The 20,013-nt window shown below is 50.3% G+C and overlaps 9 protein-coding genes across 9 annotated transcripts; 6 read left to right on the plus strand and 3 right to left on the minus strand.

Annotated features, from left to right (window-relative positions):
• Positions 1–394: 394 nt before the first annotated feature.
• ASPZODRAFT_144549 (hypothetical protein) lies at positions 395–1,791 on the minus strand (the record flags this gene model as incomplete). The annotated part of the gene is made up of 5 exons (XM_022725018.1): positions 395–579; positions 645–807; positions 864–1,177; positions 1,212–1,531; positions 1,589–1,791. 5 exons carry the CDS (start codon positions 1,789–1,791, stop codon positions 395–397), a joined length of 1,185 nt encoding a protein of 394 aa, XP_022579094.1.
• An 831-nt stretch (positions 1,792–2,622) lies between these two features.
• ASPZODRAFT_18162 (hypothetical protein) lies at positions 2,623–3,552 on the plus strand (the record flags this gene model as incomplete). The annotated part of the gene is made up of 1 exon (XM_022727173.1): positions 2,623–3,552. The coding sequence occupies one exon, from the start codon at positions 2,623–2,625 to the stop codon at positions 3,550–3,552; it is 930 nt and encodes a 309-aa protein (XP_022579095.1).
• A 240-nt stretch (positions 3,553–3,792) lies between these two features.
• ASPZODRAFT_153509 (hypothetical protein) lies at positions 3,793–5,169 on the plus strand (the record flags this gene model as incomplete). Its single annotated transcript, XM_022725979.1, has 4 exons — positions 3,793–3,831; positions 3,881–3,955; positions 4,042–4,185; positions 4,243–5,169. 4 exons carry the CDS (start codon positions 3,793–3,795, stop codon positions 5,167–5,169), a joined length of 1,185 nt encoding a protein of 394 aa, XP_022579096.1.
• Positions 5,170–5,859: 690 nt separating this feature from the next.
• On the plus strand, positions 5,860–7,268 carry ASPZODRAFT_134669 (hypothetical protein). The gene has a single exon (XM_022723597.1). It carries the CDS (start codon positions 6,077–6,079, stop codon positions 6,929–6,931), a length of 855 nt encoding a protein of 284 aa, XP_022579097.1. The 5' UTR covers positions 5,860–6,076; the 3' UTR covers positions 6,932–7,268.
• A 1,604-nt stretch (positions 7,269–8,872) lies between these two features.
• On the plus strand, positions 8,873–10,596 carry ASPZODRAFT_696718 (hypothetical protein). Its single transcript, XM_022729594.1, has 3 exons — positions 8,873–9,142; positions 9,203–9,410; positions 9,478–10,596. The coding sequence occupies exons 2-3, from the start codon at positions 9,215–9,217 to the stop codon at positions 10,095–10,097; spliced, it is 816 nt and encodes a 271-aa protein (XP_022579098.1). The 5' UTR covers positions 8,873–9,142; positions 9,203–9,214; the 3' UTR covers positions 10,098–10,596.
• Positions 10,297–12,919, minus strand: ASPZODRAFT_696556 (hypothetical protein). Its single transcript, XM_022729592.1, has 4 exons — positions 12,307–12,919; positions 11,997–12,232; positions 11,260–11,915; positions 10,297–11,192 (listed from the first exon to the last, which is right to left on the minus strand). The coding sequence occupies exons 1-4, from the start codon at positions 12,522–12,524 to the stop codon at positions 10,497–10,499; spliced, it is 1,806 nt and encodes a 601-aa protein (XP_022579099.1). The 5' UTR covers positions 12,525–12,919; the 3' UTR covers positions 10,297–10,496.
• A 717-nt stretch (positions 12,920–13,636) lies between these two features.
• Positions 13,637–15,653, plus strand: ASPZODRAFT_160680 (hypothetical protein; the record flags this gene model as incomplete). The annotated part of the gene is made up of 5 exons (XM_022726481.1): positions 13,637–13,941; positions 14,005–14,209; positions 14,289–14,479; positions 14,532–15,153; positions 15,241–15,653. 5 exons carry the CDS (start codon positions 13,637–13,639, stop codon positions 15,505–15,507), a joined length of 1,590 nt encoding a protein of 529 aa, XP_022579100.1. The 3' UTR covers positions 15,508–15,653.
• Positions 15,654–16,446: 793 nt separating this feature from the next.
• On the plus strand, positions 16,447–17,745 carry ASPZODRAFT_18167 (hypothetical protein; the record flags this gene model as incomplete). Its single annotated transcript, XM_022727174.1, has 3 exons — positions 16,447–16,735; positions 16,815–17,054; positions 17,135–17,745. The coding sequence occupies 3 exons, from the start codon at positions 16,447–16,449 to the stop codon at positions 17,743–17,745; spliced, it is 1,140 nt and encodes a 379-aa protein (XP_022579101.1).
• A 471-nt stretch (positions 17,746–18,216) lies between these two features.
• On the minus strand, positions 18,217–19,775 carry ASPZODRAFT_134674 (hypothetical protein). Its single transcript, XM_022723598.1, has one exon. The coding sequence runs from the start codon at positions 19,564–19,566 to the stop codon at positions 18,406–18,408; it is 1,161 nt and encodes a 386-aa protein (XP_022579102.1). The 5' UTR covers positions 19,567–19,775; the 3' UTR covers positions 18,217–18,405.
• Positions 19,776–20,013: the final 238 nt, after the last annotated feature.

Here is a 20,013-nt window from a genome sequence, read left to right on the forward strand (position 1 = left end):
CACGCCAATAGAATCTATGACTACTAAAGATAGTATGCTTGTTCTACTACATAACTATCTACTATATAAACTACCTACCTAGGTACTTACTCCGAGGTAGTTATGACTTACCTTAACTAATACCCAGTAGACAACAAAGACGCCCGCTAATGCAGCTGACCGTCAGCGAATAACAGAGTACTTTATATTAGGTACTTAGGGACACATACTGCATGCGGACTTTGCAATCCTTATTCTTTTGCTGAACATGGTCAAGAGCAGTCAGGTCTTTGGTCGATTTATGAGCTTGGAAGCCACTGGAACGAGTTGTCAGTCATCTGCCGCGAGACATATTTTCAAGGGCAGTAGTGGATGAAAATGAAAGATGATTCATGTTAGTCATTTTTTTTTCTTTTTAATAATCATCTCCTCTTAACCACTCATCCAACAAGAGCTGTTTTGCAGTTGGTCTTTCCTCAGGCAACCAACTCAAAGTTTTCCGTAGAAACTCGAGGAAAAGCCTCTGATTATCGCCTTGTAGTCGAGACTCACGGCTTTCTAAAGACTGTTGAGGAATCTCTTCGGAGCTCTTCCAATTACCTGCAAGAAATTAGGGGACGAGATTCAAAGTTATAATATAACACTGAACGGCCAGCAATTCCCACCATCCTCATCCCAGAAATGAAGGCTCTGTTTACTACGCCTAAGAAATTCAACAGGAGGTGGCCCCAAAAGCGAAACCATTTCCGCAAAACGTCGAGCTTGGCCGCTTTGAGTGTCCAGGTTTTGGCTCCTGAAAAGGTGTCCTTGCTCAAACAGCGTCCATGCCTAAAGAGGTGCGAGATCAGTGGAAATCATAAAGAGTCAAAGGATGACGATCTTACAGTCTGACCTATTGCCCATATGTCTACCTTACTATCCCAGTCCATGCCAAGCATGACTTCTGGCGCTCTATACACGTCTGGCATTATGAGACCGGTTTGTTTCTCCTCAGCCAGTCGCGCTTCTCCAAGATCAGCAAGGATCGGCTCTCCGCTCGTCAGAGGCATAGCACGTGTAGCATAAATCGTGCGATCATCAAGAACTTTTCGAGGTGCCGGTTTGGTCATTTCGTCTTCCTCCATGTAAGCAAAGACCGTTTCATCGTCAATACCCAAAAGAATGTTATTTGGTTGAACATCTGAGATAAAACATAAGCCTAAAATGGTAGATTGATTCATATTGACTCTCACCTGTATGGATGACTTGAGGCTGATGGAGATAATTCAGAGCAATAAGTACAAATCGAAGAGCGGGGCGAAGAAGTTCCTCTGTTAAAGCATCACCTTCTAGGCAATGTATGTAATCACGAATATCGATTCCGGCAGGCTCATAGATAATACACGGGTGGACGCCATGCGGTCCAGGGACTTGGAATGAGTCAAGAACAAGTCGTACATATCTCCCAACGCTCTGAGCATCGTGGACTGTCTTCAAGTGATCCGAAATCTGCACTTCTGACGGCTGCCGCATTGTACGGACATGAACCTTTAGAACGAGAAACTGTCCATCACTTCATCATCATATCAGGCTTCCGTTCTTGTTCAATAATGCAAGCGTGCTTACTTACGATAAATCTCGACATAGCCATACTGTTGAGGATGAGCCAAAGCCCAGTTTTGTCACGACCTGATAGCGAGACCGGAAAACTTCGCCGATGCGAACGGGATAGTAGCGTTCCTTCACATAGCCAGGTAGTGTTTCTTCCTCGAAGTCCCTAGAGGGATCCAGAACAGTGAAACCTGAAGTCGGAAATTGTCGTGTAGAAGCCATTTTCCTGCGTTGGCAAACAAGCTGCAAAACGAGTCGCGAACAGCGCGAATGACTCGAGAACAATGCTGCATGAGCGAATGGGCGAATAAGGCCGCTTGAGATATACGGTCTCATGTCTTTTCTCTATTTGACAAGGGTTATAATCACCCATTCGAGGTACGCAACTTCACTGTTGTTTGGATGTACTCCGTAACTACCAACGGAGTACCAACGGAGTACCTCAGGTATCTAGTCCATATTGGGTTAGCGGCATGCTTGTGCTAAATCTGGACTTTCTCCGTCTCAACCAATCACAAGTTGGAGACAACAAACAACCAACAGCTATACAGAGTTGGTACTGCTTTATTCTTCCTCTATTCTTCAACTCACAGATAAAGGCTTTCTATACTGAATAAAGGCCATCTGTCTCTATCGGTTTACCGTAATATCCAGTTAAGCTTTGCTCTGGAACTACTTTTGACGAAGACATGACTCTATGAAGCCTACAGAGTAAACAAGCCAGGGGGAGGGTTCTAGTATGAGTATTCAATAAGGTCATAGATTATATTATTATTGCTACAATGTAGTATTTCTAAAAAGTACTTATTATGATTCTTTGTTTTATTTTTATCTTTATGGTTATTTTTAATCTAATGTTTGTTGTAACCCCATGTTGATGCACGAGACTAGACAAGGATATGGGCGCTTCCTCAAGCCGACGCCCAGTTTCAACTGTATATAGGCTTGGCCACGAACTCTTCTGTCAGTGTCGAGTGTCCACAATACATCTAAAGAATATTCCTTCTAAAGAATATTCCTTCTAGAGAATATTCCTTCTCTACTTTGAAAAAAATGGCGAGTCTTGTCCAGAGTCGGTTCAATCGCTCCCTCAAGCCCGAGTCGTCGAGGCCGCTCCATCCACGATGGGGAGACGTGCACATCACGATGCCTACCCCAGGCTCCTGGTGTCAGATCGACAACAATGCTACCTACTCAGTTCGTCATGGCCGTCGAGACTACAGACCGGACTACGTGCATGATCTTTCGGGGCTGAAACAGAGTCGTCGCTCCGAAAGCCATGACGGTCGTCGGTCGAAACAACGTCTCGAGCCGTCTCATCGCCAATCATCGCTCATCCGATCATTGTCGGCTCACCGTCTTTCCGTGCGACAAGCCACGCAGTGCAACGCTAGTGAAGACGACGATGACGAAGAAGAAGACGAAGATCTCGACAGTCTTGATTCCCAGTCTGACCGGTATCAACATGACCCCATTGCCTCCCAGCTTGCAAGACCCAGCAGGCAGAAATACGTGACAACCAACCGACACAACGACAAAGTTTCCTTTCAATACATCCCTACCAGCAGCAGAAAATACCCGGAGGAGGTAAACAGACCGCCGCTGAGCCGGAACCAGTCATCCGGTTCTACCGCCAGCTCGGCAGCAGAGAGCCACGGTATCGCCGGCTTACACAGTCGATTGCGCGGATTGAGCCTGTCGTCGAAACGGTTCTCTCGCAGCGGAACAGCCCATGAGAGCGAATACAAGGGCGGAGAGTACGTGTATATCAACGGCAGGGAGGATACCAACCGGCGAGAGCCACGCTCTAGAGAAGCTCGAGAGCAGAATCACGAACGAACGGTACGCTCTGCTTCTGCTTCGGCTGGAGGCCGGATGTACTCGCCTCCCCTGTACGATAAGAGAATGACCCGTAAGAATTCACTTGCGTCGAAGAGGATGACGGCGATCATGGTACCGAGTCCAGAAGACATTTGGGAATAGTTGTCTGTCCCTTTTTGTCTGAGGGACATGTCTGACGACATATCGGATTCTACCAGTGTATATAGTTCCTTCTTACTATCTAATTTATTGGCGGGACTAGAATCCCATCTCATCTCACCTATGACGAAATGCCAACGTCAATGTAGTGTGATATGTAGGCGTATCTCCCGGTTTAAAATAGAAAGATCCAGAGTATTTGATTCGAATTAGATAAACTACAGAATATAATCACTCAAGGCTATGGCAGAAGCAGTGGTTCAATTGCGCTGCGGCGTCAAAGTAAGAGAGAATCTTGTCAGTTCATCAGCTTCTCATCACTAACGACCAGAACGATGGCTGGGGCAAGAAAGCAAAAGACTCTCTGGCTGCTCAACTCTGGTCCAAGACACCAGGGACAGGACCAGTCGATGAGAGTAAAGAATACTCCGAGGGGAGTGGCGGACACTGGGAAACCCACGATGGGAGGTCTGCAGCTAACGGCTTTCGCAGATGTGGATGGGCACTTATCCCAAGGTTCCCTCCTACCTTGTCTCGACGGGGGAGCCTCTGCAGGAGTATCTCAAGAAGCACCCGCGGCTTGTGGGCAAGGCCGTGCTGGATCAATATGGAGCTGATATTCCATTTTTACCAAAGGTTCTCCTTTTTCATTGTCTTGGCTTGAGTCTACTTTAGCTGTCTACTAACCGTCAGATCCTCTCGTTTGCCAAAGCTCTGCCGCTCCAAATCCACCCGAACAAGTCGCTGGCCTCCAGACTGCACGAGCAGGACCCCGTCAAGTTCGCAGACAGCAACCACAAACCCGAGATTGCGGTGGCCTTGTCGAACTTTGAGCTGTTCGTCGGGTGGAAGCCGTTGGCAGACATCCAAGCACTGTTCAAGCTCAACTCGTTGGAACGGTTTGTACGATCGCCCGGGGAGTTCACGGACGCGACGCTCTGCGACATCTGCGAGGCCCTCCTAACAGCTTCGCCGGAGACGGTTGCGTCGACGATCCATGAGCTGCAAAGCATTCCCGAGTCGCAGTTTGGAGCCTACCCGTATATCCCCGGGATGCTGGCCCGGCTGCAGCGCGAGTACTCGGAATTCGACAACGGCAATCTCGTCGCCGCGCTGCTGATGAACTATCTCACGCTGGGTCCCGGTGATGCTGTCTACGTCCCCGCCGACAGTATTCATGCGTACCTGTGCGGCGATATCTTCGAGTGCATGGCTCGCTCCGACAACGTGCTCAACACGGGGTTCTGCCCGCGCGCGCAGCGCGACAACATCGCTCTCTTCACGCAGACCCTGAGTTTCGCCCCGCACAATGCCGCCGAGGCCCTCCTGCCTCGTCGCAAAAGCGACAAGGGCCTCGCGGGACACACAGACGTGTACGCCCCGCCCATCGCCGAGTTCAACGTTCTGGCCACCTGTCTCGGGGCCGGCGAGACCGAGACTCACAAGTCCATCCTGGGACCTAGCTTGATGATCGTCACCAAGGGGTGTGGAACGGTGAATATTCCGGGAGACACCACGCTGCACCTCAAAGAGGGTCATGTGTTTTTCGTCGGGCAGGGCGTTCCCTTGGATTTCTACTCCAAGACCGGCATGGCTGTTTTTAGAGCCTACACGGAGTGAATGTCTCCATATAGAGGGCAACAAAGTAACTATAATAGCTACTTCATAGTTGACTAGTTAGTTAGTTATGTAACTACTACATACTACAAGTATGTTAATCTACCTAACTATACTGTTAGTCCAACCTATGCAATCGTTTTCAGATATGGATTAGATAGTACTACTAGGTATTACTTGGAATCCTCATCCAATATACCGATAACCAAATTGAGACCCTAAATAAGAACAACAGTCCCATCGAAGCGCCAACAAGGCAGACTAAGCATCTTCGTGTTGCGCCGCAGCGCAACCTAAGCCCTAACCCGCGGGAATAGTGATACTACTACTATAGCAGTATACTCGTACTCCATACGGAGTATGCCCGTGGAAGGAGAGGGAAGGGTCTTTTTTTGGACCTACGAGTCAGGAATCGAATGGCTCTGACAAGATGAAAAGAAAAAGTGGCTGGCGGCAAGTTCAAGCACGCCCTCTCAATCCCTGCGCAGTTGGTGGTTTTTCTCGCGCTGTGATACGAGGGCGAAGCGCTGGAGGTGCAGCAGCGCAAAACACCACCCAATGAAACCTGCGCAGCGCAGTGTCTATCTTTGCATCCGGGCGCTCTTTCAAGATAGCAACTGCTATTTCGGGCTCGAGTTTCAGCAGCTAGCTGGACTGAGTGTCCGATTCAGAGATCTCAGAGGCGGTCCCTGCCATCTTGAAACAGGGTCGCTCGTGGGCCGGGGAGACTGACTCTCTTCCATGTTCCTTTTTAAGCCCTTGTCCGGCGACCCTGACGTTCATTGAGTGGAGATTTTCTTTCTTTGTCTCCTTCTGAACTCCAGCTTGGGAGATGTTCCTAGGTGTGGGCTCTATTGTTTGATTTCTTTTCCCCTCTCTCAAATCTCCACTCCATGCATGGTGCTTTTCTATGCCACAACATAATACTCTATCTCCACTTCCTACTAATTCTACTATTACTACTGCTGCTGCTGCTGCTGCTGCTTCCCAGCATTCTAGCCTCAGCGACTTGAACGAACAAGGATTAGAGAGTGACTATGTCTCGCTATGGGGCTTACCTCGTGCGACCCAGAGCGGAAAGTTACAGCACAGAAGAGGAAAACGCCGAGGGGGCATCCGGTTCTGCGGGCAATGGGGTGAACGTGTCGAGTCAGGATCAGATCATCATCGGCGTGGTCATCGGGGGGTTTGCCTTCATAATGAGTATGGTGCTAATACTTCCTGCGATCACACCGTCGTCATACTAACCAAGCGACAAATAGTCACCGTCGCAGTGATGTTTTTCTTCATTAGAAAGAGGAAATGGGACCGAATTCGGCGACACGAACGCCAACTGCTAGCCCTCGAGACTGGGCCATCCCACTACCGCTCCAAGATGTCTGAACACTCGGACAAGTACGCGACTCCACGGCCCTCGTACAACACTGCACGGTCGGTCGATCAACCGCCACCATACGGCGGCTGGGCTCGCTATGATCCATCCAGATACCAGCAGGAACGGTTCATGGGACACGGCCAGAACAGACTCTCGAGGAAGCTCTCTTTCTTCAGGCAATCCCGCATGGCGGAGTCTAGACCTCTTTCATATCGACCTTCAGACGACTCCCAGATCAACGTTCGGCCTTTGGTAGTTGACACATCAGTGGCTGGCAATCCACGGCCCTCGATTCAGTTGGAACCTCCTCCCCCAGCTGCTGTAAAGGGGGGCTCGAAACCTGCTCGGAAGGCAAAGCCTGTCCTGTCACCATTAATCACCGCGTTTTAAACAACCTCGAGGAAAACATTCAACAAACGACGTATGCACCTATCTACTTACCTCCTCTTTTGAAAAAGGGGGTTTCAACGGTGGGATTTCTCAAACCGTCCAAGGGAGGAAGGGGGAAGAGTAAAAGTCCAGCAGGATTCGTTTTCTGCCCCTGATCCCATTCCAGGGAGCCCTTCCGTATTGGGAAGGCACGTGGTCGTCCGGAGTTCTTTTCTGTCCGCTGCTGCTTGTGGGAGGATTTTTCTTTGTTGCTACTACTATTATACTGCTCAGCGACGGCGCATGGAGTCAGGATTTAAATCACAAAGAGTCAATAAACATACCTTTTCAATACTACTATTTCCAGGGTTTCTGTCGATAAATCCATGAAATGCGCGCTGAACGGCTTCTATTCAGGGGACTGCTCTAGATTTTAAGCTGACAGTCAATCTCCGGCTTAGAGACCCAAGAACAAATAACATGTGAGGAAAAACTGATTGTGTGACCAAATTGAAATTCAAGAAGCTCATATAAAAGGCTTTACCTAGGACCGGGGTTCTGTTCTCTATATGCTGATGGTTACACGACAGAAAGATTCTCCATAGCTAGCCGCCGGATAAGACTCTAGTAAGGATGCTTACGCAACCATTGCAGATTCATCACAATCTAAACATTATGAACTGACTCAAGTGCAAGCCTAAATTCTAGTTGGAGTGCTGGGAAAGGCGAGAGCAATCCTTGCAGCTTCCCGAGGTGTTCCGTCGATATCCTGCTGAGACCCCTCTCTCGACCAGTTACAGTTGACTAGCCACGAGCGCGGGTCGATCAACCTTGTTCTTACTCCGTATTTACCCTTTTTTTCTGGCTTCCTGCTATCCCTGCTATGCTTCGCTTATGGACTATGGAATTCATGGAATAAAATAAATCAGATAAGTGGGAGTGCCACTGTTCGCTTGGCCTTGCCCTTCTGCGTCCGCTCGCTCCACCTTGTGTTCGCTTACTTCGTTTCTTTACGAAGCTGCATTGGAAAGTGTCTCCGAGTTGACATTTAGTTGCATGCTGTACATGATACCACAGCACGAAGACTGCTTCTTCAAGTCAACTTGCAGCTTACAGCCTCGGAGGAAACGCAAGAGCCCGCGTGGCTGACGAAGCTGTTGGCTACCGGTGAACCAATTCTCTCTACAGACAGACCCCCAACTCTGTGATAGCGTCAGCCTGGTCGATGGTCCCTGTCCAAATGCCCCTCAATCCATGCCGGTGCACCTCCAACCCCTCTCTCTTCCTTGTCCATTAGCCTAGTGATACTAGTCGGCTTCAGGACTTGTTGGGTCCAGAATAATGCAGGATACCCAGAAAGACAGACCCTATTGCCTCAAGGCACTGATTGCAGGTCCGAATCATGAGGTTCAAACTCACAAACCTCTGGGGTACTATATACGTGTATGGCTTTTTCCTGCACGGTATGAGTACTATCTAATGCAGACATGCAAAATGGCCTGTCTTATCCTCCATTAACGATGCCAATTGGATAAACTTACGCTCCTAGGTTGATCCCTTCTCTTCGATGGATTACAAATTATCAGTCAAAGCATTTTCTATAGAAACCCCGCGCCAAGTTATTAGCGTTGCAACCTGTTTGACTTGAGGCTACAGGCAACCCATGCTCTGAGGGGTACTATTTCTATGATCATCAGCAAGAGATCGACAAGGAGTAGGAGATGATCAAGAGATAAAAAGGTGTGCCACATGAACACTTCTGCCTCCTTGACCTTCCTTCATTCGACTATATGATTTGTTGATCTAGACAAGGAAGGCCAGCAATGTATGGTGGCCAAATGCTTTCTTCCTTGGATTAGAGCACTTTACTCTATCCAATCAAAATAGTACTTGTATGCTATACCCTTTGCTGTTGGTCTCCAACTAGGCCCATTCACTGTATTGGACTTGTACCAGCTCGTCGGATCCATAAAGACCTACTATGACATGACCAATAACATCACCTGAGAAGTGTTGGTTCACTTTTGAAGAGGATTGATACCATTTTCTCTTTATCTCAAGAAGGATGGAACATGTGGAAATGGCTTTTATTTTTTTAATGAGTGTCTTCCGGTATTACCCTATATCCCAGGCTACAGCACACTTTGATATCAACAACCTCTGGCTCCCCGGTTTCCACTGCCTCTTTTGCTGTTGGTTAAAGATTCATAGCCTGAGATAAGACTGCATCTCATGCAAGCTGTTTTCAAGATTGCTGTCTTCCTCTCATTCTCCCATCTGATTTTTTGAAACGCACGCTCCTCCATGGAATGGCTTCTTGATACCATGGACAAGCTTTTCGGGAGTTTGAGACGAAAGCGCCCTCTCTCTACCGACTTGCACTCTCGATGGGGTGATCTTTCAATCACTTCCCCCAGTGATGGGTCTTGGAGCCACTGGAATCAAGAGACCGAGGTTATTGCAGATGCAGCCGAAGCCACTTCCTCTGAGCCCCGATCTGGTAAGAATCCGGGGCAGGAAAACTATTATGGAGAGTCGAGAACTATCAGAACTAAAAGAAATAACAGCAACCCAGTCTGCGAGCATACTGGATGGCCAAAGGAAGTCCATATCTTCTCTACCATCACGTCATTACAATCCCTCATTGCGGTCTCAGTTGAAGGAAACTAGGCCTGATCGCCGAACATCAAATTTCGCATTCAATAATTCTAACCCTGCCGACGACTCACGTTGCTCCAACCCAAGAACGGAGTGCCTCCATGAAAAAAGAGCTGCTATGGACTCATATTGCAAGAACAGGCTGCAGGGGGAGGAGCCAGTCTCCGTGTGGAGCACCGACGAAGATAGTGGCAGCGAGGTTGAGTCTCTCAGAGAGTCTTCCTTTTCAATACAAAGCCCCCGTCCCTATCGAGTAGCTGGAGAACCAGAATTTGCCCTTTTATCTCTCACGTCCCAGATGCGACTGAGTCAACAAAGCAGCTCCACTGAGAACACGATGGCAAGTCTAGGATCATCGCCCAGCAGAGCGAGTTCTCAACATACAAGTTTTACGGCTCCATCAGTACTATCTGGACATTCGTTTCTTCACGAGAATATTCCCCCCTGCATAAACAATTCGCCGCGTCCAGAAATTGACAAGGGTGATCATTTTCAACACCACGGATTCGATCAAGAGCTATCCTCTTGATATGACGTCGTGGCTGGTTGACGCTGTTATTCATCCTCCCCCCTGTTTTATATTGCTTTTGCTCGAGAACCTTTGAGGGGCTTGAATGCTTTCTCTTGTTCTCTTTTGGTTTTCTTGTATTCAGAGGTCTCGTCAATCATGCATTGAACTATAACGCTCTGATTTGCGAGCAAGAATAAACTGGCCTAGTACTATCATACCACATTAGCCTTCTTCCGGCATTTACATGAGTTTTCTGGCCGAAGCTAAAACCAAACATCCTCTCATCCTTCAGAGCTTGAAAGTATGATATTGAGGATGGATGACAAAGAACGAATATAATAGGAGGTTCTAGTGGTATATATATCAACCAGCTAACGCTCACAGAAGACCTTTCACCGATATCCTCTGGCCAGATTCCTAGCCAAAGTGACTTGCAGAGAGACTTCTGAGAGTGTTGCAGATCAATTCAACATCCTCAAAATTCCTTTGGACTACTTCAAACCTCTCCGTCATCCGGATCCATTCCGGGTCCTCGGTTGTTCTTTTTTGATGCGTTTTGCGATCAACTCCATACACAGTTGCAATCTCCTCTGAACCGTTCACCGACTCGTCTACGATGAAATCGGTCCAATTCCGCTGGAAGTCCGCCACCAGAGACCTGTTGGAAGCCCAGCCTTGTGGGCGTGTGCCTGTAGACTCCTCAAGCTTGTCTGTCTTGTCCATGTCGACATAAAAGCAGTCATAGATGTAGAGGAGGTCTACACAGTGGTGCGCGAAGTTGCGATTCACGCCAGGGAATGGATTCCCTGTCTGAACCCGAAATGAGCGCACTTCGATGGGAAATACCTTGGAGCCGTCCAACGGTCGTATCTGATCTGACGCGACCAAGCTGAGCTCCTTGCGCGCTGCATGAACGGGCGATCCGAACTGATAGTCTGTCGCGAGCTGGAACATTCTCTTATGGATGTCTGGAAGAGGCGTTGTGGGAGTGATTTCGTACTGTGATAGAAGCTCTTCAATAACAGACCGAGCCACTGGAGGGCTGAGTGAGGTCAACAATGATTCCAGATGCGAAAAGCTCTTGACGTGTGCGATTTGTGACCTGAGGAAACCCTACAGCATTGAACATTAGCAAGGGAACGAATAGCTCACACTTGGATTTCTGGTTCCGATAATATACCTCTTCCTCGCAATCGCCTATGTACACGGCAATAGGCTCCTGCAGAACAGATTCTGGAGAGCGAGGCTCTTCACCACGGCCGAGATGAACCCACCACCGACCGCCAGGGCGATCATGAATCGTCAGTCCGTCCGTGGCGGCGGGGAAGACAATCCATTGCAGTTTCGCACATGCCGCTAGGAGGTCTGAATCGGAGAGTTGCAAGAGTGCCTGGACCTTCTCCTCCTTCGATGCCGCTGGGATATCAAGAACTTGGTAGAGCTTCTCCCATTTCCCATCCAACTGTTCAATGCTTGTGGGTCCGAGGCCGCCCAATCCACCAGACTGCATGATAGCTCTGCGGAAGAGAGGTGGTTGTGTTCCGAACTTGGCCTCCAATACATGGCATTGGACGCTCATGCTGCCAGCCGATTGTCCGGCAATAGTGATCTTGGCTGGGTCTCCCCCAAACGCCGAGATATTCTGCGACACCCATCGCAGAGCGATTCGCTGATCACCCAATCCAAAGTTCCCCCCTTTCAAGACGTCTTCGTGTGGTTGCGCGGCGATGATATCGGAAGAGACGCCGAAACCGAAGATTCCTAGACGGTAGTTGATGGTGACGGCTATGAACGGCTTGCCCTGTTCCACCGAGCGCGCCACGAGACGTGTGGGATCTATACCAATGATTTAGCCATGAGAGTGTTTCTCGCCAGCTTCTTTTGCTTTTTAAAGAAAAGGGAAAAAAGGATGAATACCCCACATCGGATCTGTCCCAGCTCCAAATCCCCAGCCTCCGCCGTGGATCATAAAATACACGGGCAGTCTGGCGTTCTTTGCATCAAGGCCAGCCCTTTCCAAAGCCGAGGGACTAGGTCGAACGATGAATAGGTTGAGACACTCAAATTCGGATTCCCCAACGTCGGTGGGCCAGGGCAAGTATGATTGATAGGTCTCCGAATTGGCAAACACAGCGGGTTGTGGACATTGAGGACTTGCATGGGCTCGAAAGTCAGCCTCAATCCATGACACTTAGGGTCGAACAAACGGCACGGAAGCCTTAAATACCCATTTTTGGTAGCGTCAAAGTCATCGGATGGCAAGCTGGTTCTCAACGTGGAATGTCTCCAGCGGCCAGGGACGGTGCCGTAGGGGATACCACGAAACTCTTGAACCAGTGACGGGAATGACGGCGACGGTCTTCCAACAATCTTCTGTTCACCGGCTGTAGTCTCCAAGATGACCACTGCTGGGTTATCCGCTGGAGGAGTTGATATACTGCCCATGACGATGAACAAGAATTCGAATGGCTCTGTTCTCGATGAATTAAGGAAAAAGGCACAGTCACCTGGGTGATATATAGTGGGACCAGCGTCAAGAAGAAGGAAAAATGAACACCCACCCCCAAATAAATTGGCCACGAAGAAGCTTACTTACCTCAGTCCAACAGGGTTCACTCCGTTATTCCGCCCGTTGCGATGCGAATCCCACAAACAACCAAGGCGATGAGAAACGGGGGTGCTCCTTGCCCCTCAGACATGGCGTCAAATAGTTCCCCTCTTGGCGAGTCACTTAATCAGCAGTGACCAAACCTCAATAACCCTACACTGGATCCTAGTACGGAGGGTTAAACGCTTATTCCTGCCGGGACGCGTTGGCTTCAACGCTAAGAATAAAGCCGATTGTGCATGGGGCAAATTCGCCGACTCTCTGCTGGTCCGAGCGTTTCTACTGTGAGAGACGTCGAAAGCAAGGAGAGAGAGTGTGTCACAGATGAAGAGATCACAGAATCAGGATACAATTACTTGGAGACAGTATCCATGCACGACAGACAGATTTTCCTACCTGGACTACTTACGACAAAGACTGCTGCCATCGGGGAGGAGAGCTCTCAGCCACCACACAAACCCCGGATTCCCCCAGGTACTCCGCAGTACTATCTACCCCGTGTGGGGAGCATCATGGCTATTGCGGTACGTGGACTAAAGGGGACGTCTGTCTCTCCATGGGTTGATTGCCCAGCACCGCCATTGGTCGGGGACGAGGTCATTTGTTTCGACTAAGAAGCTGCCGCCCATGGATTTCGACGGAGTATGGCCCTTGCTCTATTTTCTTTTTTTCGTTTCTTTCACGGAAAGACAGCGAGGTCCTTTTGCCGAAGTTAAACCGGAGCCTCCCCAGGTTTTCCTTACCGGGTTTCTTTTCTTGTGGGGCGTTCATTCATTGTGCTTGGTGTCGAAGATGCTTGCTTGGAGAGGAGGTTGTTGTGTTCCGGTCTATTTAAGAAGCAGCAGGGCATGCCTTCTGTTCCTCTCGCCATCCCATTCTATCTCTGTGGGAACAATAGCCCAAGGCCCAGCTCTCACTTGTACTGTACCAGTCACAGAACCTGGCCGAAATGTCAGAGAAGAATGAATCTTTCACTGACCATGTTGACATTGTCAACTTGGAGGCTGCCGGAGATGCCATCGGTCGACGGGAGTACGAGGAGACGACCTGGCAGGCGATTACGAGACGGCCCAAGACCGTCTTCTGGGGGATCTATGCGTTGTGGGTGCTGACAGCCTCCAGTTATGACAGTCAGGCCGGAGGGAGTTTTCTATCAGTGCCCCAATTCCGCAAAGATTTCGGATTCTATTACGACGGAGAATATGTCATCCCAGCCAGCTGGCAGTCTGCCTACACTGGTGGCTCTTATGCATCGTGAGTAAAGTTCCCTTGATACATACGGTCCTCCTCGAATACTCGTTCATTCTCCCTGTCTAGGGCAACCGTCGGCTCCCTAGGTGCCAGTTACCTGGCTGATCGAATCGGCCGGAGATTGGTCTACCTGATTGCTTTCGCCTTCATGTACGTCGGTATCACTTTTGAGGTGGTGGCAACCACCAACTCCATGTTCTTTGGCGGCAAGTTTATCAACGGCTTTGCGGTGGGTGCCTTTGGCACTGTAACCATGACCTATCTTGCGGAGGTATCAAAACCCCCCCCCCAAAAAAAACGCAGAGAAGATAAAAAGAGAAGAAGTATAGCTAAGGATGTTTGATAAATAGATCTCCCCTAAATCACTTCGTGGTGTGACTACGGCGGCAGCGGGCTTGTCATACACCCTTGGACCATTCATCGTCAGTTTGATCCTGAACGCCTATGGCGAGATGGAAAACCGCTGGGCGTACCGTGGGATTTTTGTGTCTCAGTACGCAGTCACGACACTTGGCCTGATGGGATTGCCGTTTATGCCAGAGTAAGAGATAATCTTATGGATGGAGTCTTTTTAACATGTTAACGGCGTCTAGATCACCTTGGTGGCTCATCGGGCAAGGAAGGGATAAGAAGGCAGCTAATGCCCTGCGTCGGCTTGGACATCCCGCTTCGAGCACTGACGCCCAGATTGCTTCCATCAAAGCGACCCTTGAAAAGGTGCGGCAAGAGACCGAAGGCGTTACTTTTTTGGAATGCTTCAAAAAGTCCAATCTGCGCCGCACGATCATCAGCATCGCTCCCTTGTCGATTCAAGCCTTTGTAGGCATCCTGTTCATCATCAACTACCTGACCTACTACATCCAGCTGGCAGGCATCTCCACCGCAACCAGTTTCAAGATGCAGGTCGGCGCCACGGTGATCTGCATGGCCGCCAACATGACCTCCTGGTTCCTCGTCGACCGGGTGGGCCGTCGTAATTTGACCATGGTCGGCGTCACCACCATGATTGTCATTCTCATGATCGCTGGAGGTCTCGGCTCGCAGCCTGGGAATATGTCCTACGTCAAGGGTGTGATTGCACTGTTGATGATTTACGACTTCGTCTACAACATCACCATCGGCGCCACCGCGTACAATCTTCTCGCGGAGGTATCAACCTCCCGCCTACGGGCCAAGACGGCTTCCATCGGACTGGCCGTCCAGAACGCCTTTTACGTGTGTTTCTAGTTTCTCTCTCTCTCTCTCTCTCTCTCTTGGGAAGCCATGTATCAAGCTAACCATAATACTTTGTACTTTCTTCAGACCATGTTCAGCTTTGTGATGCCATATCTTTTCAACCCAGACGAGGCCAATCTAGGCGCAAAAACGACGTTCGTGTACGGTGGCCTCTCTGTTCTCTGCCTGATCTACCTCTATTTCTACCAGCCGGAGACCAGCGGACGGACATATGAGGAGCTGGATGAGATGTTCATCGACCGGGTTCCTGCGCGTAAGTTCCGCAATCACGTCACCAACGTCGAGCGGAGAATGCAGAGACTCGCCGAGCAATCCGACAAGCAGGAGACGTAAGATGTGGTTGAGACTCGAGAGGGAAGGAAGGCCCAGTGGACACTGAGTGGAAAGGAAGGGACCATTATATCACGTGATGCTGGTCCATACCACGTGACATATATAACGATTATATAATATATTAGTAATCCCATTTTATGTCGGTGCCTGAGGCCACATACAGCACCACCTTCCTTAATTGATCCTGACAGGAGCGAAGTCTGCCTGGAACCACCTCCTGCGCCTTTCAACTGCGTGGAAGCCTGTCCTCCTTATTAACTACCATGGATCTGTTCCACCCATTCCTAGTATATCTGTGTGCTGCCAGCCTTCGGCCTCTGGCTGGCCCAGAGCAACCGGTGCTAGTCTGAGGGGCTACAACGAATGAGAAGCCAAAGTCGCATTGTCGCGCGAAGCGAAACGCTGCAGATTCCTTCCTGCAGCTCGTATCACAGTCACAATCGGTCCCATCACCAGGGCTGCTGGCGCCCACTCGTCACACTCTGCCGAGCCATGGAGCACCCACCGTACCACTTCCTGGAGTATGGAGCTTTTGGCGCCCTGGCCGTGGGGTAGTCCTGCCTGCCGTCGTCCTCTACGAGCTGCTCTCGTAGCGCCCGGATCCGCCCTCGACATGATAGCGCGTGGTTGACGGGCCCTCGCTGCGAATAAGCCGAGTCGATTTATCGTGCATGGAAGCTTAGTCGGGAGATGTTCATGGTGCGGTGGTTTGATCCGTCGGATCAGTGTTAATTAAACTACCTTATTACCAGTCTGAGAACAATCCGCGGTGTCGGCTGTTGGTGTGTCGCTGGAGCTACAATATCTACGAGCGGTGATCTTGGCTGGCCTCGATTGCTACAGCTTCTTCACCTGCTGGTTTTCCTTCGATGTCAAAGCTGTTCACCACACTGAGGCACCCGGCCCATCTCCCTTAGCTGTGTGCGGAATTTCGCAACAATGCCGGACGCCTGGGGCGCCTTCCGTTCAAGGCTCGTCGCCTTCATCGCCACACTGTTCTTAGGCCTTGTACCAACAAGTTTCGGATTATTAACGACAAGCGGCTCGCCGTGTACAGACGTCTGCTCCAAGATCTCGACTAATACCACCGGGTCTGAGATCGTTTGTCTGGATAAGCAATTCAACACCACTACCGTCGGCAAGGATTTCAAAGAATGTGTCTCTTGCCAGTTGGATAGCACTTACTACGATTCGACTACTGGAGAAGCCGACGTGTCGTGGGGTCTATGTATGCTTCTTTCCCCCCTCTTCTCTCACTCTCACTCTCTCTCTCTCTCTCCAGCTGGGTGGAATTAACGGTCGTTCAGATAATCTCCGTTACGCGTTTACCTCATGCATCTTCGATTACCCAAAGAAAATCGTCAATATCTCAACACCATGCGTGGTTACATGTTATTCACTAAAGACGGCGCTCGACTTCGACTTGACAAGCCCGAGCGCGAACAACTTTGACAGCTTCTGCGGGACATCCGCCTTTGCGGATAATGTAGTCACCTCGTGTGAAACGTGCTACAACGAAACCACTAATCAGATCTATATGGCTAACTGTGAGTTCGAGGCTCTTCCCCGCCCATCATATGAGAGATGTAAGCTAATCTATCATGTTTCTTCTTTTTTGCAATTTTAGTCCTTGAAGCTGTCCGGTATGACTGCCACTACCGAACCCCCAGCGGCTCAGCCTTTGCTATCAGTCCTAGCCGCATCTTCAAGGAGTCTCTCCTTCCGACGACAACCAGCGCGCTCGGAACCTCGACTTCGACCTCCGGATCGAGTGTGAAGGATCTAACACTCCTAATCGCCTTGCCCATCCTGGGATTCATTGTTTTGGCATGCGCGACTACCGTCTGCTGCTTCTTCTTCATCCGCTCGCGCCGCAGGAAGATACGAGCACGAAGACAGACCAGCCATTTGTACGCGCGTTGGAACGATACTTCCATGAGCACCCCCGGTATGCGCCATAGCTGGGGCCAGTTTGTGCCCCAGCAGACTCCCGGGGGTAACGCAGAGCAGTGGAACGTGCCGGCCGAGTACAGCCAAGGATTCAACTTTGCCGAGCCTAGCGAGCCTAGCGAATATCAGGCCCAAATGGCGGAATACTATTCAAAAGGCGACGTTGTTGAGATGATGAAGCCCGTCTTTCATTCAGATAACGTACCACAGATGTCATTTCCTCTGGAAACCGACTCGAAGGACAAATACCCTGATTCTGTGCCGATTCCACCGCCGCTGCATGAGTAGTCATGCAGCTTGTTCTCTTACTTTATTACTTTACTGCGATTTTCCCATCCTGTGGCAAGTCTCTTATGAATTTTCTCGATCAATTTTTTCCTTTTTTGGCTAGTATCGAGCACGGTCTTCTCCTTGCCTCTGCAATCATACCCCCCCACCGATTTATCAAGATGATGAGGCGTATTGGCGTTTCAAAACAGTCTTCTTTCCTTCTCCCTGGTTGATTCTATTTCCTGATGAAGCATGACATATGAACATAGTCCTTATGATAGCCGGATATATACTAGTAATTCATCTCTGTATTCTTCAACTCATAGAAGGCTAACCATAGGTCGAGAAGATGGTTTCTACCTGTAATACCAGTTGACCCCTTCCTGATTATATAAAACAGTCTATTTGCCTCTACAAGAGAGTATAGCCAAGATCATTGGTAATAGGTTAAAGTGATGGATTCAATTGGTTGATATGCTCAGTAGAGTAAAGTATTTACATATAGCAGGGATTCCATTATCGGCTGTGTTATACAAGACTTGAAGAAGAAACAAAAGAACGCCGTGGTGGGGTCATACTCCCGGCAGGAGTATACATTGCATCTCTCTCTCTTTTTTTTTTCTCCCTTTTCCAAGAAAAAGCAAAAGAATAAAAAAAAGCAAAAGCTTTCCTGCAGGTTTATGCCGTAGGTCCCACCGAAAGGGCTTTTTGTTTGTGAATGGAGGCAGCAATAGCATCTTCGATAGCTTCCTCGTCGTCATCGAGGTAGACGTCGTCCTCGTCATCGGGTTGGTCGGAACCAAAGGCATTTTGCCAGACACCATCCCAGAGACCCTTCTTGGTCACCAGGCCGCCGACCATGAGGATGGGGAGCTGCCAGACACTTGCCCAGAAGAGGCCGCGCGCGGTTCCCTTGGCACCCTGGTGTTTCCAGAACTTGTACGCTTCTTTGACTAGCCAGCCGTTGGCCAGGGTACTGCTAACGAGGAAGCCGTGGCCAACCACTCCGACCCACCACAGACCGATGGAGATGGGGAACATGAGGATGGAGTAGCGCAGGGCGACGCGGGCGTTCATGGCGGGGTTCTTCCAGCATAACATCTGATGGCCGGCGGCCTTGTATTCCTCCCGGATGATATGCGACAGGGAGTTGAAATGCGGGAACTGCCATGCAAAGAGCACACCGGCCAACAGCCAACCGCCGATACTGTCTTCGCTGAACAGCATATCGCGCCATGTGTCGTGGCCGGTTGTAGCGGTCTGGCCGGCGGCGGCGACCCAGCCCATCAGTGGGGGGATTCCGCCGACCACGGCGCCAACCCATGTATTGATGGCGTGAACGCGCTTGAGAGGCGTGTACACAAAGCCGTACAACAGAATGTTGGCTGCCGAAAGACCGGTTGTCGTCGGGTTTGTTCCGATGTACAGCAGGCCCAGGCCCGACGCGGCAGTGGCTATGGCGAACAGAATGGCCGTGCGGGTCGATAGAAGACCCCGGACCAGTGGCCTGTTCCGTGTGCGCGACATTTTAGCGTCATGCTTGGGCTCGAGAAGCATATTGATCGTGTTCGCACTGCAGCACGAGAGGAACGTGCCGGCGGTAAGGTAGAACAGGGTCAGGGTCGATGTCGAGAGGGTGGGGAGGGGCGTCATTGCTGGGTCAAGAGTGAGGAGTGAGGAGATCGGGTACATCCCATAGGCTGAGGTGGTCGATAGGACAATGAGAAACGAGAGGTTCGGCTTGCACAAGGCAAGCAGCGCCGCCAGTGTACGGCGTAGGGAGGTGGTGGGAAGCGCCGAGGAGTACGCCGACAACCGCGCCGGGGCGTCCGGAGCCATTGTCTGTTCTTCCGAGTTCTTCTCTGCCTCTTCCTTTAACCGCTTTCTTCGCCGATGAGGCAATTCCTGCACTGATTGTGTCTCCGTAGCCGTAGCCGTGGCCGTAGCCGTAGCCGTAGTCGTAGCCGCAGTGGTAGTGGTGGCGGTACCATTGACCACACCGGAGCCATCACCTCCCGCCGAGACCTTCGCAAAGAGCCCATTCTTCACGGACGGCGCCTCCGCCGAATTGTTCGCCGAGAAGTATGTCTTATAAAGGACCGAGGAGGGCGACTCCGACCGCAGAGCCGTCGAGGAGATGAAACCGCGGGCGGCAGACACCCGGCACACCCGAGACCGTGAGCTCATCAGCATCGAGTCCCAAGCCATCGCTGGCCTCAGGAGCGAGGACCGCAGGACCATCATGGCGGCGTGGGCATGGACAACGCCGCGAGTCGAAGAGCAGTC

Source organism: Penicilliopsis zonata (genome assembly GCF_001890105.1).
Source record: "Penicilliopsis zonata CBS 506.65 unplaced genomic scaffold ASPZOscaffold_13, whole genome shotgun sequence".
NCBI lineage: Eukaryota > Fungi > Ascomycota > Eurotiomycetes > Eurotiales > Aspergillaceae > Penicilliopsis > Penicilliopsis zonata.